Below are 22,366 nucleotides of genomic sequence, written 5' to 3'. Positions count from 1 at the left end.
ACAGTCCCGTTAGGCCAGGACAGGCACTAAATTCACATATCTTGAGATGTATCAGGCGCCAGTTTGATTTCGATTCCATGGGACTGATAGTAAGCTTCCAAAGCTATAACGGCGTGATTCTGCTGTGTTCTTATATATGGTCCGAGTCTTTCTTTCCCCCGCTCATATTTCCCTGTATTTACACAAATATCACTTCTTATACCCAACTGCTTCTCTTTACCAATAAAGGTCACAAACTATAATTACCAGCAAGAAATAACCAAGAGGGAGGCTAGCAATAGCAGCCCTTGGCTTGGATAGGCCCTTGTTACATTTTTGGGGGTGAATCACGCCAGTTCTGCAACAGTAAAGATGGGCTGCGAGGCGGTCAACGAAAACTGCTTCCAAGAATCGCCTGAGTTCAGGCCTCCCGAAGTAGGAGACCAATACAACAACTCGGATGAATGTTCAATACACAGCCTGAAGAAAGATGTTGATAGTGACAACGGCAAGCCTCCTGTGAAGACCCATGGCTGTGATATTGAGACAACAGGTGTTATCAATCCAAGCGCAGACGGAAATATGCACGACGACCCTATCTTAGTGGTTACTCCAGAATGGCAGAGGCGCGGTTGGCTGCTGGAGGTTTCACAATCCGCTGAGGATAACCCCGAAAGCGTCAATAGCTTCAACAGCGATAATGAATCTGATGGGGGAAGCTGGACTTTTGAGGATGGGCCTGATGCCAACTTGAAGATACATGAGCTCCAAATACAGAATATGACGAGTATCTGTGAGGCTATGGAGGCAAGGGCAAGGACGGCTGAAAAGGAAATATCAGACAACGACAAGGCTTTCAAAGAACAACTCAACGACTCATATTTCAAGCACGCTGAATCCATGCAAGCTCAACAGGACCAGTTCGATACTGAGCGCGCAGAGGCTCTGAATATTAGGAAAGAACTTCTTCGCGAGAATGACCATCTGAAAGTGCAATATCGCAGAGCCTGCGCGCAAATCAAGGATCAGAATGATGAAATCAATGAACTTAACGCCAGAGTATCAGGGTATATTGAGGTACTTAAGCAAGTCAAGGCTCCAGATGGGTCAGTCTATACCCATAAGCAGAGGCAGGGCACAATCGACGACCTAAAACGGGACGCCAATGCACAAAAAGAGTTCTACAAGAATCAAATCAAAACTTTGGAAAATCAAGTGGCAAGGAAAACGGCCCGCCTCAACAAAGGCACCGAAGAATCTCGCAACCTTCAGCAAAAGCTCCAAAGTTTGAGCACTGAGCTTTCGGACGAACAACAAAAATTCCGAGACATCGAGGCCAAGCTAGAATTGGAGAGGAAGAGTCGTTTGGACATGGAGGAAACCAACAAGAAGAACTTTGAAACATGGGGTCGAGATGCTCAAACTGCTCTAGTGAACCGGGACGAGCGAATTCGTCAAATGGAAAATATGATTGGGAATCTTCAAGCCCATTTGGTTACAGCGCAACAATCTTACGCAGTGGTGGTGGATACCGCTACAAACTATCATCGAGCACATGAGAAATTACTCCAAGAGAATCGTGAACTTGGTGTACAACACCATCACGCTATGGAGCTTTTCGTCAACGACCACAAGTCGGTTTGCGACAGCCATTCCCAAAACGAGGCTGTATTAAGGGAAGAGATAGCGACGCTCCAAAAAAGGCTCGACTTAATGGGAGACAACGGCTCACTGGAGAAGAGCCAGTGTAAAGCTACAGTTGATGCGATGAAGCAAGAAATTTCGGATCTTCGTGAGGAACTTCTTGCGGCTAAACATATGTTGGTAAAGGGAGACAAGAAGCACATTGCTCTACTACCAGGTGATCCTCTAAAAAATCAAGTCGGTGGTAGATGGGCACCAGAGGGGCTTGCCGCACTTACAGAAGCACAGGCAAACGCAATGAGGATGCGTCTTGACAAAAGGAAGGGGATCGCAGACGATATTATTGAAAAGCGTTCCTGTGAAGCAGCCAAGGATCCTGCGGAGCTTCCAGGTTCAGAATTTTTGAAACTGCAGGCCACGTTCAGGAAGGGGATGGCCGAAGCGGAGATGGACCAAGACCCAAAGATGAAGCCAACTTCAAAGTCTGAGCAGTCGGACCAGCCAACTCAACCCTCAAAGCCAACGCCAACTCCAAAAGCCGTACACCTCAACCAGTCTACTCAAACCCCAAAGCCAAAGCCAACCCCAGTGGTTGTACACTCCTACAAGGCTACCCAGCCCTCGCAGCAGCCAAAGCCAGCTTCAGTTCCTACGCCCTCACATGGGCAACCTCTAAAGGTCCCAGCAGCCTCAAAGATCCCAACCCCAGCCAAAACGCAACCTAGAAATCTGGTAAAAGAGACCCTTCCTGTTGAGGCGCCACCGGCATACTCACGCAGCTTCACAATACCCCATGACGCGCCCTACTGGATGAAAGCTCACCACGCACCCGCCATAGCAAGCGGCGTAGTCGCGGTGGCAAGTGAGGAAGTCGAGAGTGGTGGTCCAATCCCGTTATCCATCTTTGAAGAGCAAAAGCTTGCGGCGCAAGGCAACAACCAAGCATGATCTGTGATCCACTTGGTTATGGCCAGCTAGAAGGCAGATCGTGTGTTTGATATCTGCCTTTTTGGGGCTTTCCCTGAAGGAGGAGTGGTCGAATTCCACGGCAGGCTAGGAATGTTTTGGAAAGTACGGACTGAGGATGCCTATTTTACGTTATCACCACTTATTTTGATTTGGTGTTTTTGATTATATAGATGGGTATTAATTAGTAGAGGTAACCAGTGTTGCCCGAGTACTACTCTGAATACTCGAGTACTGCCAAGCCCTTGGCAAAGAGGGGTAATATAGATTGTAGAATAGATAATTGAAGCTTCTACTTGAGCGTTCTATATTACTTCCTATAATGAGTGACTCTTCGCTGTCGCTAGTGCCGGCTGAGTATCAGTCTGATGCTTTAGAGCTGCTGCCCCTTATTCTAATGCCCCTTATTTCGATGCTACATATGCCTCTAAGAGTTCAATTACCTAATTCTACATCAATACTCTTTTCTAAAAGACTATTCTACTGTACTTTATTAGATATAGTACCTGCTAGAATCTAATACTAATGCCTTTAAACTAATTGTAGATATACGCCGAGCTAGCCCCTAAAGAACCTAACAACGAGCAATCTATAGAAGCATCTTTAGAAGCAGCACCCATTAGTGCATGTAGAATATAATACAATATCTTCAATTCAAAGCTCATCAACACCCTCTACTTCTACTTCTGCTTTCTTCTAGCCCCGCTAAGCACTTAGTAATGCACTAAGTTCGATGAAATATAAAGAGCTTGTTCTCTCTTTTATAGTATCAAATAACCTACTATTACGCCTTATTAAAAGCTAATCCTTCTAGTAATTAGTTTACTATCTAAATCCTATAGTCTTAATAGTTAGTAGAACTATAATTAGACAGGATCTATATCGACTATTCTGCTATTATAAAGCATAGCTTTAAGTAGAATTACAACAGCATATTATAAGCAGTAGACAACTAGTAATAACGATAGATACTTAGTCTACTTAGAACTATTCTAAGTATATAGTAGTTATAGTACACTAGATTAATGATAATTAGCAAATGAGAAATACTATACTTAACATTATACACCTATAAGAGCTAATCTACTCTAGCGAATACCTTGCTAAATAGTTGATAAATGTAACGGACGATTATAGTATTACGCCTACAATCTTTACTATTATAAGAGATAACGCCTCTACGAATACAACTATGCTATTAGAATATAAGAAGCTAGCTTTAGTACAACCTGTTACTCTAAAACAACTATAGGCTTTTATAGCAAAAGTAGGAGACGTACGCTATATTAGGCATATTATTAATATTACTATTTAAGCTACTTTAGCCTCTTTAAAAGCAACACTAGATAAAGGCCTAGAGGTATATTAGCTTAAGATTAGGGTAGTATAAATACTACTTACTTCTAAAAATGATATCGTTACTATTCTTGCTAAGCTCTAGCGTTATATATATATATTTTAGAACTGCTATAGATAGAAAGATGCCTTAAAGAATTAGTGTAAAGCTATAAGTATTAAAGTCTGTTAGTTAACTCTTAATATGCTAGTCTAATAGAGCTTAACTTATTATATAATTAATATAGCTTTAAAGCTTTAGGTTCTAATTACAGCTTTATACGCATTATAGCAACTTAATATTAGTATAAGAGATATTGCTTTAATAGTAGTAGACTAGGCTACACTACATAACTTATTAAAGCTATTCTATATCTTTGTCTGCCTAACTAAGAAGTTATAGGGCTCTTCTTATCTATCTCTTAACTACGCTGTTCTATAGTAAATAAGGATAATTAAGAAGCTTAAAGATATAAGAAGTAAGCTACTAGAACGAAGCCTAATTGCTACTACTACGTTAATTGCATTAAAGAAGCTTAATGATTACTATACTCTAGCTATAAATCAGCAACAGAGCCACTTTACAATTGCTACGATCTATAATCCTTAGTATAACTTTAACGTCTTTAATATTATATAGAAAGATAGCATGCACTTAACTAGGAAGAATAGGGTAAAAGCATAGTGGTAGGACTACTTCTATTGATATTTAGGCTGCAAGTCTAATATTCAAGCAGCAGACGTTATAAATAGTATTAAAGCTAAGGATCTAGATATAGAGCAAGCTATAAATATCAATATCAACTTAGAAGATGAGCTATACGTATTACAAAGCTGCTACAATATTAAGCTAGAATAGAAGCAATAGATAAAGGAGCTGACAGTTAGTAGGGATACAGATATTCTTAAGTATTAGTAGAGTAAGCAATACTAATATCTATTAATTGCTTCTATTACAAGGGATTACCTAGCTATTCCAGCTACCTTAGCAGACTTAGAACGAGTATTTAGTGTCGGTAGTGATATTATCACAAAGAAACGGAACTGATTATCGCCTTCTACACTTAGATATCTACTTTGCTTACGGAATTAGGGTGTTTTATCACAAGGCGACGACGAAGACAGCGGCGACGATGCAGATAATGAGAGTTAGAATAGTAATATACAGTTTTATATCAATATCTATTTTAAGCTCGAGTACTACTCGAGGTATTCGAGTACCGGTACTCGAATACCGGTACTCGAGCTTCAATTTTCAGTACTCTACTCGAGGATGCTCGAGTAGTACTCGGAGCGGTATTCGGGCAACACTGGAGGTAACCTAATAAATAGATAATATATCAGATTTTGCTTTCACAGTTGATTACTGTTATCTCCATTATACATATTATATATACTGTATGTGCTATAGATGTCTATAAATAAAGGGGGTATATGTTCAGCCCGCCTGTATGCCCGGGTCAACCAGCCATTCTCAAGACCTTCGCCAAAGTACAAACCCATCCCTCCATAGCACTAAACTTCTCCGATATTCACTCTCTCCACCGTACCCCTCAGGTTCTGTGAAGTTTCCGCATCACCATCACTATGCCCCCTTGGCCGCTCAATAACCGGGCCCACGCCGCCCAACCCTTCCGCTTTACGCTGCTCCTCCTCCCTCGCCAAGAACTCAGTCACCCTCCTTGCTCTCGTTGCTCTGTCACGCCTGACATCCCTATCTCTTCTCGCCGCCGTCCTCGTAAACATGCGCTCCTCCTCCATTTGCCTCCTCTGCTGCTCGAAAATCGTCTCCAGACACTCTCCATCTCCGCGGTGCAGCGCCTCGAGTGCCTTCTCCGCCATAAATATGTTGTCAAACCGCACCTCCATGCGCCACGTCTTGCGCTCCCGCACTGCCTTGATATGGCCAAACAACCCGCCCCGCCGTTCCTCCGCCATCTCGTGCCACAGCTCCTCCATCACCGCCCACCCGTGCGCCACCCTCTTCGATTCCACAGCCCGCTTCTCGTCGCTCAATGCAACGAGATCTCGCTGCCCCTGGATGATCCTCGCGCGGCGGAGAAACTGCGTTGGCTGCTGGCCTTTGTGGAGTTCCTTCTGCGCACCCTTGGCCGTGTACGCGAATGGCCCAATGACCGCTGAGAGGGTCTTGAGGACGAAGCCCATGAGGCCCATCCCGGTGCCTTTTATGAAGCCCACGGGCCCATCGCGGACGGCTCCGTCGTACGGTTGGAGTACCAGGCCGGTCCAGCCGTCATAGATGCCGAAGATGAATTCCTTGCCTCCGGCTTTGAGACCAGACTGTATGCCTGTGATTCGCGTAGGGCGGCGAACAGTCTCATCACCATAAAGGCGGGGGGCGTTGTGGAACCCCTGGGCTACCGCCGTCGATAGATCGATGGGTGCTGAAAATTTATAGTTAGAGCTGATTTCATATAGAGCGTTTGGGGAACTCACTCTTTATTATTGCCCTGCCACTCTTTCTCAATCCGCCCGTAATATCCCCAGCAATCTCATCAGCACATCCATGAGGGTTTTCTGCAGTTAGGACAGAGTCATTGTCTGTGACAGATTGATCTCTTCCAGCCTGAGACCCCTCAGGGCGTCCTCCTTGAATCTGCTCTGCTGCCCTGTCACTCTGGGTGGATGCTACCACATTCGGGACCTGGTTAAAAGGAAGGAGATCTCGCCTTGCAACAGCAGCTTCAAGGGGTTCGCCTTGTTGACTTTGTGGCTGCCCAGCTCTATTGTTTAAATGTCCAGGAGCAAAAGCTGAGTCAGTCTGAACAGACGCACTACGCATTTGCCTTCGCTTTTCCTTAGCTATAGCCCTACGCTCTTTTCTTTCGCGCTTCTCCTCATGGTGCTTGCGTTTATTTGCGCTTTGAGCAAGTTTAAATGGGATAGATGCTACTCCTGTAGCGGCAGAAGTAAAATTCTTAGCAATAGTAGAGGCGATTCCCGTTACAGGCTCCCCAGGCCCTTCAAAATCGTTCCATTCGACATGCCTCAAAAGTCTGAGTTGCTTCCACTTGATTTTTTTCGAAGCCACAAGAAAGTCTGCTGCCAAAGCACTCAATCTAAGGTTCGTCTTTTTGAGCGTCCAAACAGCTAATCGCTCGTCGAGGATGGAGCATCGCATGGACTGCTCGTTCCGAATAGCCAGCCCACGCTGGAACGTCTTGATCGCGTTTTCGGCGCCATCACCTTCATTTTCGATACTCTTAGCGATTTCTTCGGCTTTCTCCTGTGTCTTGCCCTCCAGTAGTGTTTTGATCCCTTCAGCTAGTTTCTCAGCTGTGAGTTCCTTGTATGGAATCGGCTCGGCTCCTGCGCCTGCCTTCCCAATCATGTTCCCCCAGAAAAACTGGTCGCCAAAGAAAGGGACAACGAGGGTCGGTTTACCGCATTTAAGGCCTATGGCTGTCGTTCCAGCTCCGCCGTGATGAACAATCGCTTTAAGCTTAGGAAATAACCAGTCGTGAGGCGTGTTATCCAGCAAGAAGACATTCTCTGGGGAATCGTCGCCACCGAATCCGCCCCATCCTTTGGATACCAAAGCTCGAACACCAGCAATTTCTACCGCTTCGTAGATCATTTGGGTAAACCTGTTGGGGTCATCCACCACGATTGAACCGAAGCCGATATATATTGGTGGTTCCCCATCGTCCAAGAATTTCGTTAGCTCTTCTGGCGGTTCGAAGGAGGACGCGAGATCGAGAAATACGAAACCAGCAATATCAATTTCCGGGCCCCAATCTTTTGGCTTGGGGACCAGGCTTGGCGACCACAGGTAGGTGTATGGAACCCTTAGTCGATAGAGCTGGCCTGGTGCCCAAAGTGTTGAAACAGGCTCGAGGCCAAGAGTCTTAACCCTAAAGTCATTCACTAAGTCACCCAGACCTTGCCAAGTCATCATCTCCACCAGTGGATAACTCATAAAGTTTGTATACCCTGGGTCAACGTTTGTTTTCTTGATATTCGCAAGCGGATGAGGAAAATCAAGGGTTGGCGTATATGGGAAGGTAAACATGAGATGTAGAGGGATACCAAGACGCTCTGCACAATGAATATGCGCAAATGATGGGGGGTTTGCAATGATGGCATCGGCAATAAATGGCCCTTTTGTGCCCATCATTTTCAGGTTGCGAACATCATGCTCGTCGTCGGTAGCATTGATACAAGCGCGCCAGAAACCTTCGAACATCTCTGCCATTGCACTTCGTCTTCTTCCCACCTCTCCCTTCTTGAGAGTGTCCATAGTGGGGATCATGCCAGGATTTTTGACCATGAAGGCCATAAGCTCTGCTGGGTCGCCGCCGACTGAGAAAAACTCCAGGTCGGTGTCTTGCTCCACGAAATCTCGGAATGCTGGATGTGTTGCGATTCGGACGCGATGTCCGTGATTCTCTTTGAGCACCTTTCCGAGCTTGAGGAACGGCTGGATGTCTCCCCTGCTACCAATCACCATAATCACAACATTCAGTGAGAGCTTCTTCTGCTGCTTAAGATAGCTCCAATCCGAACATGTCGCTAATGGTTTGTGTCTTGAACTTAATTCCGTACCACTGGAGCTGGGCCGGCCTGGCTCAGGTTCAAGTCCTACGCGTCTTCGAAACGTTGCCCCCAGTGCCTTCGCCAGATACCCTGTATTGCTAGTGTCGCTCACACTAATTTTCAGTCGCCCGTCATTTTTCGATACCTTTCCTGACGATTTGTATTTATCGTTCCCAAGGTTGAATTTCCTGTAGCGGCTTCGAGCTTTAGCGCTTGTAGATGACCTCCTTGGCGACTTGGGATCGCTATCTGCTTCATTGCGTCCTCGCCCAACCCAACTCTGCGCTTTCATAAGCACTCCCTGAGGTTCTTCGTCTTCTGACGAGGATTCTTCGGATGATGATGGTGAGCTCGATGTATCACTCGTATCAGCTGAATCAGCCGCGTTAACCCCATTAGCTGCAGGCGTCAAAACCAGGCCAGTGGGCCCAGAACCCTCGGTTGCCCGACGGCCATGCGACGCCCTATATGTCCTCGGCGGTTCCGGTTGCTCTGTCCGCCATCCTGTCACCGGGGAAGGGCGGTGATTTAGATAAGTCGAAGGTGGCGGTACAGCCCCCGGTGCATTCCCTAGGGCTTCAGAGCCAGTTTCGCCAACCCCGCCCGCCTCCTGGTTCAACGGTCTATGTGGTAATGATGTGTCGTGCGCCGAGGCATCACAGAGCCGTTGATCCGGAAAAGGCTCGTTCACCCCACGTCCCTCTCCAGCGGGCGCCTTTCCCTTGGCCGGCCGCTGTATGTGTGTGCCCCGTGGTGTGGTGCGGGGGAATTCGACATGAGGCGGGATAAGGGAGGGGTATTCGATTGTACCATCTGGTCCGATAAATACTGCTGGCAGTTCATCTGCTAGCTCGTAGTTCGGTGGAAGGTTCGACATTTGCCACGGGACGAGCTCCTCGTCGCGCGTCAAGGCTGGACTTCCTCGTCGACTTGTCTTGATAGATGTAGAGCTACTGGTCCAGGAAGTTGATAAAACGATTATTTAGGTAGTGGTATAATTCCGCATCGGAGATTCTATGTATTGCAGAAACAATTAGATTTGGCTTGTGGTTGAAGCATTTGTGGTCGCTCTATGGTCGTGGATTTCCAGGTACACACGAACATTTCTCGCAAGGATGGTCCCCGACCGATGACGTCATAGAGTGTAGGAACAGCGAATATTTGGAAGCTTGGCAAACAACCAGCCCAACAATCTGAGACATAAGCGTAACAAGTTAGGATAGGCAGAGTTATGTAGAACTTCTAGAGAGAGATAGCACAAGCGTTAATAATTTAACAAATATCTAGTACTGACGCGGATGGTACGGGCCAATTTTCATATAAGCTTCAGCTGTTTGGCTTATGATATAATACAAGATAAGACAGAACATAAGACTAAAAAGAGTGGTCCTCACGCCTCAATGCAATACCACGCGACATATGACATATAAGAGATATAAAATGCACTCTTAATAAACCAAACAAATAATAAATAAACAAATGACGAAGACGAGGTTATTAAGAAAGTCGGATCTCCAAAACGGCCTGGCACTCGAGCATACCCGGAGTTTTTAGTCGGGCCGTAGAGGTGATGAAAGACTTACCCCGCGCTAAACCCCCCGCTGTACAACAGTCCGCCCCACCCAGCCACCGCCACACCCGGCTGGCTCTACTAAGACTTCTCACAGTGACGTACCGGACCACTGCAGTCCATGGGGAACTGTAGGAATTATGAGAACATTTTCTATAGCATTTAATAAATTATAAATATGTCCTGGCTCTGTGATTTCCCCTTGATAATAGATTCTAACTTCATTCCAAACCGCAGCTATGCATTCGACTCTCAGATCCCCAAATAGGCTCTCTCAGCCCCTGCGTTCTCATATTACCCGGGCTGGAAGGCGTGGCATGCAGTCTGCATCTACAGAATCTAGGAAGGAAGGTGATATCTCATCTGTCTTCTCTTCACTCAGCGGTGAAGTCCAAAAGCCGCTTCCTCAGCGTTTTGCAGAGCAGAAACAGCGCTTGATTAACGGCAATGAAGATGCAGTGAGGCATGCATGGAACACTCTCCTCCCCCAACTTCGTCGAGAGATTGAGGAGATTAAGAGTACAGGCCCGGCCATTGTCCCAGAGCTGGACTTCAAAGACATCAACCACCCAAATACCCAGCAAGACTTTGCTAAACGCCTGAAGAAGACAGGTGTTGCCGTCATCAGAGATGTTGTAAGCCAAGAGGAAGCACTAGGCTGGAAGGCCGAGATCAGAGAATACATCAAACAAAACCCCCAAACCAAAGGTACTTCCCCACTCCCCTCTTACTCCCATCCACAGACCAAGCTAACCCCCTCTTCCCAGCCTTCCCCCCCGACGATCCCCAAGTCTTCGAACTCTACTGGTCTCGCCCCCAGCTCCGCGCGCGCGCCCACCCCAACCTCCTCGCCACACAATCCTTCCTAATGAGCCACTGGCGGTCCTCCTCCCCCACCGCTCCCCTCTCCCCCACCCACCCCGTCTCCTACGCCGACCGCCTCCGCATCCGCAACCCAGGAGACAACCGGTTCGCGCTCGGTCCACACTGCGACGGCGGCAGCGTCGAGCGATGGGAGGACCACGGATACGGGCTGGGAGGTGTCTATGACGCTGTCTTCCGCGGCGATCTTGCGGCCTTCGATCCGTGGGAGTCGTCTAGTCGGTTGGAGGCTGTAAGCGATAATTATGGTGGCTCGGGGGCGTGCAGTATGTTCCGCATGTTTCAGGGGTGGATGAGCATGTCGACTACGGCGCCGGGGGAGGGGACGTTGAGGGTTAATCCGTTGTTTGATAGGGCGACGGCGTATTACCTGCTTCGGCCGTTTTTTGAGGCAGTAAGGGGCCCGGAGGGTATGGCAAGGGATGACTTCCTGGCGGTGAATAACTGGAGGTTGAAGAGAGAGCAGGACTCGACGCTGGAGGGCGCGTATCCGAGTCTGTGTCTTGAGTTGAATGATACCCTGCATCCTCATCTTGAGCTGGAGAAGTCGATGATTAACATCCCCGCCGTTCGTCCTGGCGACTATGTTGCATGGCACTGCGACAGTAAGTCCCCCCCAGATTCACCCTTTCTACCAACAGTTAGCTAACATATTATAGTAATCCACTCTGTCGATACTTCTCACACCGGAACCACCGACTCCAGCGTCCTCTACATTCCCGCCACGCCTCTCACCCCCGCCAACGCTGCCTACCTCGCGCGCCAGCGTGCCAACTTCCTCAAAGGCATCCCGCCGCCAGATTTCCCAGGCGGGGTGGGAGAGCAACACCATGTCGGACGTGGATCTGAGGCCGATCTAGCAAAGGAGAGTAAGGAGGCGAGGAGGTCCGTCGGAGTTGAGAAGTGGAATGTTGAGGGAAGTGAGGGCGTAAGGAAGGCTTTGGAGGAGGGAAACAAGGCGCTTGGATTTTAATGGAGGACTGTTCGAAGTTATATAGTGAAGTTTAGCTGTATTTAGTTTCACCCGGATACCATATATCATAAAGAGTTATTTTATTTATTGCAATTGGATGTAGAGTCCCTGTTTGCGAGTTTAAAGTAAAGCTACCTTCAAAGCAAATGCAATTAGCAATATAGCAAACGCGTATTATTCATCTCTTCTCACTCAAGCAAGAGTAAACACCCCACTCGTGCCCTCAATCGCCGAAATCTTCCCCCCAATTGGCGCCTTTGCATCCCCGAAATACTTAATCCGATACGTCCCCGCCTCGCTATTCGCCTCACTCTCCCATACAATCGTCACATCGCTGGTCCCCAGCAGTCCATCCAGTCGCTTCCAGTTATACATCAAGCTCCAGTCGCGGTCGTCACGCACCGTAGCCCATGCACCTGCTGCGTCGCGCTTCTGCACAGCTGCGTACGTGCCCTCAAGTCTAAGGTTGTTACGCGGGTTCGCGCCGATGAAGGTCACGGAGACGGTTTGGCCACGGGTATACGTCGTAGAAACATCGGCCTTAACGGCACCGTATTTCTTGCCGATTGGCGGGTTGTCGTACACGACGCCCGTGATGAAGCTGACGCTGCTGTTGACGTGGTTGGGTGGGAGCGGGCCAGGGGCGGGGTGGTCGGTGGCGCCGGGGGCGAGGTACGGCAAGTTGGTCAGTGTCAGGTTGATATACGCGTTCAGTGTATGTTGACCGTAGAGCGTGCTTGCACCTTCGTAGCGCTGGATGCCGTACTCCTCGATCGTAGCGATGTAGTGGCTGTAGGTGTTTGCGGGGCCACCGATGACGACGATGGGTTCAACGGAGGAGGCGGATCCGGTGAGCGACATGGAAATGGCAGCATCGTGGACGGCAGACTTCCAGCGGCGGCCAGCCATGGTGGTTGCTTCTCCGGGGCTAACGATGATGAAGAAATTGCCCGCGCGGAAGGACTGCACGTCGACTACATTCGGTGTCCAGAGATATGGAACGGTGATTTCACCCACATCCAGTAGTATCGGCTTTGGGTACTGGCACGCCTTCTGCGCTGCGCTGGGCGCCTTGAGGAGTCCGGAAACAAGCTTCCAGACCGGGTTCGCGTCGGGCTCTCCAGGGTCGTTCTGCGTGAAGTCGAACAGGCCTGGCCAGTCCGTTGTTCCGGCCGCGAAACTGTATCCCAGAGCCGCAGGACAAGTCTCTACGACCGTGCCGTTGGCGAGAGGGAACTTGAAGTGCGACATGTCGTTGAAGGTGTGATACGACTTCACCGAGCTGCCGACAATGTAAGAGTTCCCATTCTTGATTTTGGAATAGAGGTCCGCGGCAGCTTGGTACTGCAGCCGGCCAATTTCGTAGCACGACTTTGCGCCGTTATCCTTTTCGCGGAAGAATGGTCCACGCCCATGGCACTGTTCGCTCTTCCCGTCGCTGCAGACGCTCTTCTCGAAGGAACATTGTTGGCCTGACCCGTCTTCACACCAGGCTCCAAGGACGTTTGGGCTTGTGTCACCAACGTTCGATTGTGAGAATCCTGCTACAAAGTCTCCGCCGATAGACTTCTCGAGGAGGTATGCGGCGACACCCTTGTTGTCACCTGTTACCAGAGTATTGTTTCCCAACATACTCGTTCCGTGGACGGGGAACCAGGTAAGAACGCCAAGGTCCTTGCCTGCGGTGCTCTGGAAAGCCAACATTGTCAGGTCCTTTTCGACCGATCCATCATCCTCTGAGCTGGCATTATACCTTGCTCGCTCCTCAGCCGGGTTTGCCAAGTAGGCGAACAGACTGCGGTTGATGTTGGCACCAAATACCTTTGTCTGACCGGTGCGCAGGTATCCAGGGCCAAGACTCTCATGGGCCCTCTTGACGGCGAGAACCCCACCGTCGACAATGGCTTGGTAGCTCTGATGGTCGAATCCCTTGCTCGTGATCTGCGGTAGGAGGTAGTTGAGCCAAGCGCCCGGGCCAGAGTGAGAATGCGTCCCCGTGACAGCAACGTTCTGCTGCGAGTACACGGCATACTCGGGTCCCAACGCGGCAAGGCCTTGGAGAATTCCGTATCGAATCGCAGTGTCACCCATCGCAATGTCGGTGATGAGGTAGACGAACCTATCTGCTGGCTTATTGACATCACCGACGATGAAGGCGCGGCAGTACAGGCGCTGGCGCAAGCCCGTGCCAATCTGCGCCGTGTTGGCATAGCCCATAAAGTTGAGCTCTACGACTGGACTAGAAGCTGTTAGTATTTAGGTCTTGCACGTTGAGCGAGGTTTGAAGGATGGTTTTACATACCCAGTGATATCACCTTTGCCAACACCGATTAGGTACTCCTGCTTGCCCACCTCTCGAATCTCCTTGTGGCCATTTCCTCCAAACCTCTGCGCCCAGCTACTGCCGGATTCGTCTTGAATACCAACCGACAGCGCCCAGGCCGCATATATCACAGCGATTATCACTAACGGCAGCGCGACCCATGCCGCCAGTCTCCCCCTTCGCGTGCGCTCTTTCGCTGGCTCGCCCTCGCGGCCAGCGTCATCAAGCAGATTATACTTCTCGTGCTCATCCATAGCGAATAGCTCTTTCACAACAAGCTCTCGTGTCTGCACCCACCACAGTGGCGCCTGCTCATCTTTAATACCCACCCAGCCCTGCCTTCGGCTACCCCACCTCGGCAGCATGCCATCAAGCTTTGCATCCATCGTATATCTTCAGTATATCCCTGTTATACTTCGTACTTTAGTTTGGCAGCCACCGTCTGATCCCTCCCCAAAGTGTCCAAGCACCGGCGATGCAGCACCCTATTCTCTCCTCTCACCAACCAGGCACCGTAGCGAGGCGAGACGAACGTGCAGGGCTACAGGACAGTACCCGCATCGCTTCGCTCCCCGAACCGAATCACTTCAGCTTCCCCTCTGATCTGAAGAGGGTCCCGCGTGCGCCAACCGCCGTCATCTGTGTCCCTGAGTGGCTGGTATATAATAAGTTGTGTTATGTACTTGCATTATCCAGCCATCCTCCCGTGACTGGTTTGGCGTGGCGCGCATCGTCATCAGCCCTTTCCCCGCTTTCTGCGTGTGTGCCCCATACTTTAAACATGCCGATGTGGCTTCCTATTCGGGAGTTGTGCGCTGGGGGGGGTATAAATGGAATGCTACGGGATTAAGACAATCACAATCACATGCGTCTTATGGCTTGTGCCTTGTGCCTTGTGCCTTACTTACTTACTTTGCTCCGGGTAAGAAGTTATTCACCTCATAGACAATATTTACCTTCTCGAGTGTGTAACTTGTGGGGGATTGGGAGATCACGATCACAATTGAACCCGTGGTACCTGGTCAGCACCCAAATCTGCACAAATCCACCCATAAAAGCTTGTGAGACAACCCCAAGTCCGAGCTCTAATTACGGCGCTCGAAAGAAACCTATCGCGAATTTCGCGAATTTCCCATGATCTTGAACTTCAAACCCAACCAGAAGCATAGCCATCTGGTTATGGAAGGTGGACAATTGACCATTTAATTCTACATGCCACCCTTCGTTGTTTTGCCGGCAGCAAGGGTCATCCGCCATGGGAGGCTGCAACACCATTTGTTGACGCCTTGCCGGTTGGTTGCACAGTGCTGTTTCCGAACTAGCTATACGCCGCCCGTAACAAGACAAAGCTCCTCGTCCTCTTCGACTCGGTGGAAGAGCAGGCAAGGCCGAGATTCATTTGCGAGGGAAGCTAAAGTTCGAGGTCTTCAAAGCCGGGCAGCCTTCAAGTTATTAGAGGTGGGATCCAGATTCCCCCTTAATAAATGTAACTGCAACTAATAGATTGAAAGATCGATACGAAATATAAGCTGTTCAAAAAGGGACAGACTGTTATAGATCTGGTAAGGAGCAGCTGATCTACTGTGGTGTTCCAATTGTTGACAGTATAGGGTTATGCACCAGGAAGCTGGTCACAGGTAAGTCATTTTTGGAGATGCCAGTGGGGACTCGCTTGACGCTCAATTCAGGTTGCTGTGGAACGCACCAAGCCCAATGGCCGAATTATTGGAATAGACATCATTCCGGCCCAGCCGCCGAAGGGCGTATCTACTATTCAAGGAAACTTCTTGTCAAAAGATGTGCAGGCAGAGATCAAGAAATTTCTTAATGATCCACATAGGGGTCGACCTCAACAGCAGATGCACGCCCCTATAGCTCAGGAGCCCGGCGTGGACGATCCCCAAGAAGATGTGCCAACGGCGGACAAGGGAAAGAAGCTCAAGGATGAATCGGGGAAGACGATTGATATTGTTCTAAGTGATATGTCCGCACCCTGGGAACAAACGAGTGGTTTTTGGAAGAGGAGTCTAAGTAATCCGTATATTAGGATGATGAATACGAGCGGTATACCGTTCAGAGACCACACAGGGAGCATGGTATGAGCCAAATTCCATTTCATTTTCTGTTCCGGCTAACACGTCCGAGGATCTATGCAACGCCGCGCTAGAGTTCTCGTACGACACTCTCAAAACTGGCGGCCATTTTGTTTGCAAGTTCTACCAAGGCGCCGAAGATAAACAGTTGGAGAATCGCCTGAAGAAGCTGTTTGGCGCCGTTCATAGAGAGAAGCCGGAATCTTCAAGAAGTGTATGTACTCCCAAAATTGCACTCGGACTTCATGCTTATGAGATTAGGAATCGAAAGAGGCATACTTTGTGGCGTTACGCCGAAAAGAGGCGGCCAAATATGCGGACATTTTCGGGGGAGATGGGGTATAACAGCTTCTGGGAAGCACTGTAACATAGTTGGTTGGTGAAGAAACATAATAATACAAATCTCACATTGAAGCGAGCAGTCAGGGATGAGCAATTGGTCAAATACATAAAGGCATACATTGCCCGTTCTATACATTCTAAGTCTCATTTTTTGGAAACCCAGTAATTCTTACAACGCCACAGTCTTCGACTTCTTCAGCCACCCCACACCACGAAGCCATTGTTTTCTCTCATCTTGTCATCACGACGTATCTAGAATATTGTACGTCTATGAGAAAGGTGGAAGCCAGAATGGGTATCCACCATTCTTGATGCGGAAAACGCTCAGTAAAAAGCTGTACATGACGAAGATAATACCGCACCACACAATCACAGCAACTTGCTGAGTCCTCGGGTCCGATATGCGGGGAACCTTGAGGGCCAGCGAGATGGTAGCAAAGGATAGAAGGCCATCTGTTTCCATTAGACATGGTTCATAGTGTGGAGATTCATCATCAGAGACAATGAGAGCAAATAACTTACACATGGCTGCAACTATTTGAGTCTCGAGACCATACTGGTTGGAGAAGCCTCCTGCGAAATAACTGACGCCACCATGTCCATCACCGACGACATAAGGCACCTTTCTAATGTGATTAAACATATGTCCGCTCGTGAAGAGGAGAATGGCAATCAAGCTGATAGCCGCCCACAAGTTGCGGTTCTGAATGATAGGCAACAGGTACGGCCACGCAACGCCCAGGAATGTGATCGTTGCGAGAACAGTCGTTGACACTGCGATAATGCGTACCCAGTTGATAGGGCGGCTTATCGCAGGGTGAGGGCCATCCGGTATTTGTCGGCTGACCCAGGCGTGGATTTGCTCGGCGGTTTGGTGTCTATCAATGTTAGCAGATTATCATATGCGTAAGAAGAGTAGGTGGAACTTACCCGCCAGTGAAGTCATATTTGATAGGTGCGTTGCCTGCAACAGCAAGAGGGCCAGTGGTGGGTCGGAAGAATAACAATACTGGGGCAGTTTGAAGCCCAAGCTATTCTTGTTAGCACATATATATTTCCAGGTCACTATAGTCTTACAGATTGGAAAGTGTCTTTGCCATCGGCAAAGTCCAGTGTGCCATATATCAGACGAGACTCGCCCTTCTTGTCGCCCTTGGTCCAGCTCTTGCCCAGAAGTTCCCATTCCGGCTGGAATTCGTTGCACATCACGCATCCAAATCTTGGCTCCAGAGCCGTCAAGAGGACTGCGACGGAGTAATCCCGCGGTGCCTTAGTCAATCGGCCATAGCTCGCATCAGTGAGCTTCAATGGTGACGACGCCAGCGACTTGGCGTGGAAGTCGGGGAATCGGTCCGTGGCGGCCTTTTTGGCGGCGAGGCATGGCGCCAAGAGGAGGGCGAATATCAGATCGCCGAAGAGACGCATCGTGAAGAAATCGTGTCGTTCAATTGAAGAGCTACGATTGCGTACGACACTTGTAGTTGAGCTGGCATCACAGCTACTCGTTGTCCTCAAACCAAGCTTATGTAAGCTTCGAGTAAGCTAACAGGGGTATCGATAGCGTTGTTTACAGTTGACGCGATTGCAGGTATCTATCCATGATCAAGTAAATAGATACCAACTTTACCGGAGTATCGCATCTTTATGTCTAGTTAATACTTACAGCTATTCGAGCTATACTTATGCATACCATGGATTCATCTTTGATGTTCGAAGATTCGACTACTATCGAGGTGCGTTCTAATGCACAGGGTGGGGTTTATTCGGGTTTACTAACGAATTTATAGCACATGTCAACATCGCAGTGCATGGAATTGGAATATTCTAATAGCCTGCTAAAACAGGAGAGCATCGCCAAGGACGAAAACTCGAGGCGCCTTCAACTTCAAATCCTCCTGCTTCAAGATGATAACGACGAACTCCAGCGACAAGTAGCCATGGAGAGCGAGCGAAACACTCAACTTGCCAAAGAGAACGAGCGAAACGCCCAACTTGCCAAAGAAAACGAGCGAAACGCCCAACTTGCCAAAGAAAACGAGCGAAACACACAACTTCCTGTCGACAACGACCAAAACACAGAACTTCTCCTCGAGAAAGAGCGAAATACTCAACTTTCCATAGAGAACGAGCGAAACTCTCAACTTCTCCTCGAGAAAGAGCGAAGCATTGAAAAACTTACCGCCGAGACCGAGCGAATCACCCGGCAACTTGCACTCGAGAAGGAACGGAGCGCAAAGAAACTTGCCCTCGAGAAGGAACGGAACACTCGACAGCTAGCCATCGAGAGCGAGCGCAGCATCCACAAACAATCACTAGGAGGTCCAGCGCCAATAATCCCTGACGAAACAAAGCGCAACGTCCGCAAGAAGTCATCTGGGGCTCCCGCGCCAATAATCCCGGATGAACTAGAGCACAACGTCCGCAAGAAGTCATCAGGAGCTCCAGCGCCCATAATCCCTGACGAAGCAGAACCCAAGAAGAAGAAGCGCAAGGTCTTCGGGGCGGCAAAGACGATATTTGACGAAGACTATAACGAGGCAGACAAGCGACCAGCAAGGATATCCCTTGCCCCGGCTCTGGCTAAACCTGGAGGAAACCTTGCTTTCCTTCGCAAAAGCGGTGCGGGTATTGCTAATGCTGCGTTTTCACCATTAAAAAAAGACAAGAGGGGTGGAAAGGCCGGGTTTCTTGGGGTTTAACCTGGAGAGCGCTATAAATATTTCGGACTAATTAAATTCCGCTCCGTCCGCCGCCCAAACCTCCAGCCAGCTTCCCTATTCACAGTCAATCGACAGGTATGGACGCGACAGGGACGGCTAGCTCTACGAAGCAACAGTCTCTTCTCGAAAAATCTGCTCATGGCGCGACATTCCTCATCGCATTACAGATAGGTTCACGGGCATTGACGTTTGCCGCCAACCAGATTCTCCTCCGATTCATATCTCCAGACTTGCTAGGGATATCGACTCAGTTCGAGGTGTACCTGATATCGGTACTGTTTTTCGCCCGAGAGTCCCTACGAGTAGCAATACAACGTCAATCCGAGGTTTCTGAAGGTCCTGGGGAGGCAGACAAATCTATACAGGATGGAGAAAAGTCAGAACGAAAGAGGAAGCTGGCCATAGAAAAGACACAGGCGCTTGTGAATCTGGCCTACGTTTCAATATGCTTGGGGATCTTCTTTGCGTGGGGACTGGCCTGGGCATACGTGCGTTCTCTGCGCTCCAACCCCAAGGTTCTTGGCACCCTCTACTTCAAAGAAACCCTCCAGCTCTATGCGATCGCAGCAGTCTTTGAGCTGCTGGCCGAACCGTGCTTTGTTGTTGTCCAGCAGAAGTCCGAATACAAGACGCGGGCATTTGCTGAGTCTATTGGAGCGTTACTTCGCTGCGTCGTGACATGCGCTTCCATCATCTTCGCTTCCAAGACTGGCTTGGATCTGGGTGTGTTTCCCTTCGCACTTGGTCAATGGACGTATGGCTTGTCAATACTTTTATGTTATCTCTGGCGAGTCTCAGCTATATCAGCTGCAGACAAATTTTCATTACTTGCGAGACCGATAGCGCCGAGGTAAGTTGGCTGTGGTTATTGCACTGGGCTTTTACTTACAATAACTAGTAGTAATGAAACTTACATCATGTCATATTTCTCAAAACCACTGGTGACGCTCGGGGCGAGCCTTTTTGTTCAAGGGGTTGTCAAACATATTCTGACAGAAGGAGATGTGCTCTTGATATCGTATCTAGCATCTCTTTCTGCTCAGGGAATATATGCTCTGGCATCAAATTATGGAGGTCTTGTTGCTCGCATGGTCTTCCAACCCATCGAAGAGAGCAGCAGGAACTATTTTGGCAAACTTCTCTACTCCACCAACGGCCAGCGTTCGAGTGGGACAATATCATCTGCTAGAGACGATCTGCACAAGTTACTGCGGATATACACACTCATGTCAATATCGGCAATGACCGTTGGACCAACCATGGCACCCCTGCTTCTGAAGTTCGTTGTTGGCAGTAGATGGGCGTCAAGTGGTGCAGGAGATGTTCTTTCCAAGTACTGTTACTACATACCCCTTCTGGCATACAATGGCGTCTTGGAAGCTTTCGTGTCAGTTGTCGCGACCGAATCTCAACTGAACAGGCAATCCCTTTGGATGTTGGCATTTTCTGTGGGATTCGCAAGTACTGGCTATGTTTTCCTCCGTCTACTCGACCTCGGCGCGACAGGTCTTGTTTATGCAAATATGGCAAACATGGTGTTTCGGATACTATGGAGTTATAATTTTATCAACAGCTTTTTCCGCAGGCATAACAGTCAATTGAACTTGGGTCTGATACTCCCAACAGCAACAACGGTTGCTGCTGCTATGGGGACTATTGCGATATATTATCACCAGAGCTCACAAGAGGGCAGCGACATCAAAAACTTCATCACCACTACTGTAATTGGAGGTAGCTTCTTCATTCTTCTGTAAGTAAACCCACTAATCTACTGAACATATACCCGCTAACATAATAAGCGTCCTGTCCGAGCATAAGTTCCTTTTGCAATGCTACCGCTCAGTCCGAACGCCGCCAACATGATCCCAATATCGTAACGGTCCTTAATCGAATTTGATCTTGGTCGCTGCCTTTGAGGTGTCAACATCCTTGAAGAATGCACCGTAGGCCTCGTGACCCTTCTTCTTCACAGTCGTGCCGAATTTAAGTAATTCGTCTGGGACTGGCTGGTTTGCAGCCTTGAGGACATTTATTAGACTGCGACACATTAGATACTTGTCAAATTATGGGGTATCAATTAGAGAAACTTACGCTCCTGACTGTGCCTTATCATGCTCCGTGAACAGAGTGATTGCCAATCCTTCCTTGCCAGCTCTTCCAGTTCGACCGATACGGTGGACGTAGTCCTCCACGGTAAGGGGGAACGTGCAGTTCAAGACAAGCTTCACCGCTGGGATATCCAAACCTCTCGCAGCAACGTCGGTGGCGACAAGTACCGGTGTGGTTCCCTTCTTGAAAGCGTCAAGACTCTTCGTCCTCTGCTCTTGTGACAGATCGCCGTGGATACCGGCAACTCTAATGCCCTTTGAGCGGAGGAAACCTTCGACTCTGGTTGCTTCCTTCTTGTAGAGGCAGAACACGATAATCCTATCGTCCTTCTGGCTGCCGCTCTGGTGCTCCTTCAGGATTTGCAGGAGGCGGTACTCCTTGCCGCGAGGGTCGACAACCTCGACCTTCTGGACAATGCGGGTATTCGCGCGGAGATCTCCCGTGGGGTTGTCTCCGATAGCAATCTTAATTGGCGACGTCATGAACGTCGATGCCAGCGAGCGAACAGATTCTGGCCAGGTCGCGGTGAACATGAGTGTCTGTCTCTTGCCCAATGGGCGGCCGGAATTGATGATCTTTCTAATCTCCTCTTCGAAACCTTTATCCAACATCCTGTCTGCCTCGTCCAGAACGACATAGCTGACCTTGCTAAGATCCGCCGACCCCTCCTGGATGAGATCGTTCAGGCGACCGGGTGTTGCGACCACAATGTCGGCAGTCTTGAGCGCTCTTCGCTGCTCGTCCTTTGCCACACCTCCGTATACACAGACGGCTTGCATGCCAGACAAGGCAGCCAGCTTGTTGATTTGCTCGTAACTCTGCATCGCAAGCTCACGGGTTGGCGAAACAACCACAGCCTTGGCTCCCTTGAAC

At 49.0% G+C, this 22,366-nt stretch overlaps 8 protein-coding genes across 8 annotated transcripts; 5 read left to right on the top strand and 3 right to left on the bottom strand.

Annotated features, from left to right (window-relative positions):
* Positions 1–253: 253 nt before the first annotated feature.
* On the top strand, positions 254–2,571 carry VE01_04684 (uncharacterized protein; the record flags this gene model as incomplete). The annotated part of the gene is made up of 1 exon (XM_018274153.2): positions 254–2,571. Exon 1 carries the CDS (start codon positions 352–354, stop codon positions 2,569–2,571), a length of 2,220 nt encoding a protein of 739 aa, XP_018130963.1. The 5' UTR covers positions 254–351.
* Positions 2,572–5,278: 2,707 nt separating this feature from the next.
* VE01_04683 (uncharacterized protein) lies at positions 5,279–9,549 on the bottom strand. Its single transcript, XM_018274152.2, has 2 exons — positions 6,382–9,549; positions 5,279–6,329 (listed from the first exon to the last, which is right to left on the bottom strand). Exons 1-2 carry the CDS (start codon positions 9,356–9,358, stop codon positions 5,440–5,442), a joined length of 3,867 nt encoding a protein of 1,288 aa, XP_018130964.1. The 5' UTR covers positions 9,359–9,549; the 3' UTR covers positions 5,279–5,439.
* A 689-nt stretch (positions 9,550–10,238) lies between these two features.
* Positions 10,239–11,996, top strand: VE01_04682 (uncharacterized protein). The gene is made up of 3 exons (XM_018274151.2): positions 10,239–10,759; positions 10,819–11,538; positions 11,593–11,996. Exons 1-3 carry the CDS (start codon positions 10,291–10,293, stop codon positions 11,904–11,906), a joined length of 1,503 nt encoding a protein of 500 aa, XP_018130965.2. The 5' UTR covers positions 10,239–10,290; the 3' UTR covers positions 11,907–11,996.
* On the bottom strand, positions 11,963–15,241 carry VE01_04681 (uncharacterized protein). Its single transcript, XM_018274150.2, has 2 exons — positions 14,209–15,241; positions 11,963–14,145 (listed from the first exon to the last, which is right to left on the bottom strand). Exons 1-2 carry the CDS (start codon positions 14,613–14,615, stop codon positions 12,099–12,101), a joined length of 2,454 nt encoding a protein of 817 aa, XP_018130966.1. The 5' UTR covers positions 14,616–15,241; the 3' UTR covers positions 11,963–12,098.
* A 124-nt stretch (positions 15,242–15,365) lies between these two features.
* MRM2 (2' O-ribose methyltransferase) lies at positions 15,366–16,777 on the top strand. The gene is made up of 6 exons (XM_059463641.1): positions 15,366–15,687; positions 15,741–15,791; positions 15,840–15,866; positions 15,918–16,325; positions 16,375–16,536; positions 16,584–16,777. Exons 1-6 carry the CDS (start codon positions 15,442–15,444, stop codon positions 16,665–16,667), a joined length of 978 nt encoding a protein of 325 aa, XP_059319743.1. The 5' UTR covers positions 15,366–15,441; the 3' UTR covers positions 16,668–16,777.
* OST3 (oligosaccharyl transferase subunit ost3/OST6) lies at positions 16,753–18,131 on the bottom strand. The gene is made up of 4 exons (XM_018274148.2): positions 17,742–18,131; positions 17,595–17,695; positions 17,187–17,542; positions 16,753–17,117 (listed from the first exon to the last, which is right to left on the bottom strand). The coding sequence occupies exons 1-4, from the start codon at positions 18,087–18,089 to the stop codon at positions 16,933–16,935; spliced, it is 990 nt and encodes a 329-aa protein (XP_018131000.1). The 5' UTR covers positions 18,090–18,131; the 3' UTR covers positions 16,753–16,932.
* Positions 18,132–18,355: 224 nt separating this feature from the next.
* VE01_04678 (uncharacterized protein) lies at positions 18,356–19,363 on the top strand (the record flags this gene model as incomplete). Its single annotated transcript, XM_018274147.1, has 2 exons — positions 18,356–18,397; positions 18,452–19,363. 2 exons carry the CDS (start codon positions 18,356–18,358, stop codon positions 19,361–19,363), a joined length of 954 nt encoding a protein of 317 aa, XP_018130999.1.
* A 98-nt stretch (positions 19,364–19,461) lies between these two features.
* RFT1 (Oligosaccharide translocation protein rft1) lies at positions 19,462–21,247 on the top strand (the record flags this gene model as incomplete). The annotated part of the gene is made up of 3 exons (XM_018274146.1): positions 19,462–20,234; positions 20,283–21,134; positions 21,184–21,247. The coding sequence occupies 3 exons, from the start codon at positions 19,462–19,464 to the stop codon at positions 21,245–21,247; spliced, it is 1,689 nt and encodes a 562-aa protein (XP_018131006.1).
* Positions 21,248–22,366: the final 1,119 nt, after the last annotated feature.

This window comes from Pseudogymnoascus verrucosus (genome assembly GCF_001662655.1).
Source record: "Pseudogymnoascus verrucosus strain UAMH 10579 unplaced genomic scaffold scaffold_18, whole genome shotgun sequence".
Classification (NCBI taxonomy): Eukaryota; Fungi; Ascomycota; class Leotiomycetes; order Thelebolales; family Thelebolaceae; genus Pseudogymnoascus; species Pseudogymnoascus verrucosus.
Note: the sequence above shows the minus strand (reverse complement) of the source record. Positions and strands in the feature narration are given on the sequence as shown.

Excerpts from the sequence above, each read along its gene's own strand:
- VE01_04683 (XM_018274152.2), bottom strand. The coding sequence starts at position 9,358 with ATGTCGAACCTTCCACCGAACTACGAGCTAGCAGATGAACTGCCAGCA. Across the intron at positions 6,330-6,381 it reads TGGCAGGGCAATAATAAAGA|CACCCATCGATCTATCGACG; the intron begins GTGAGTTCCCCA and ends ATAAATTTTCAG.
- VE01_04681 (XM_018274150.2), bottom strand. The coding sequence starts at position 14,615 with ATGGATGCAAAGCTTGATGGCATGCTGCCGAGGTGGGGTAGCCGAAGG. Across the intron at positions 14,146-14,208 it reads GGCAAAGGTGATATCACTGG|TCCAGTCGTAGAGCTCAACT; the intron begins GTATGTAAAACC and ends AACAGCTTCTAG.
- OST3 (XM_018274148.2), bottom strand. The coding sequence starts at position 18,089 with ATGCGTCTCTTCGGCGATCTGATATTCGCCCTCCTCTTGGCGCCATGC. Across the intron at positions 17,696-17,741 it reads GCAAAGACACTTTCCAATCT|CTTGGGCTTCAAACTGCCCC; the intron begins GTAAGACTATAG and ends TAACAAGAATAG. Across the intron at positions 17,543-17,594 it reads AAATATGACTTCACTGGCGG|ACACCAAACCGCCGAGCAAA; the intron begins GTAAGTTCCACC and ends TAACATTGATAG.
- VE01_04682 (XM_018274151.2), top strand. The coding sequence starts at position 10,291 with ATGCATTCGACTCTCAGATCCCCAAATAGGCTCTCTCAGCCCCTGCGT. Across the intron at positions 10,760-10,818 it reads ACAAAACCCCCAAACCAAAG|CCTTCCCCCCCGACGATCCC; the intron begins GTACTTCCCCAC and ends CCCTCTTCCCAG. Across the intron at positions 11,539-11,592 it reads TGTTGCATGGCACTGCGACA|TAATCCACTCTGTCGATACT; the intron begins GTAAGTCCCCCC and ends AACATATTATAG.
- MRM2 (XM_059463641.1), top strand. The coding sequence starts at position 15,442 with ATGCCACCCTTCGTTGTTTTGCCGGCAGCAAGGGTCATCCGCCATGGG. Across the intron at positions 15,688-15,740 it reads CAGCCTTCAAGTTATTAGAG|ATCGATACGAAATATAAGCT; the intron begins GTGGGATCCAGA and ends ATAGATTGAAAG. Across the intron at positions 16,326-16,374 it reads GAGACCACACAGGGAGCATG|GATCTATGCAACGCCGCGCT; the intron begins GTATGAGCCAAA and ends AACACGTCCGAG.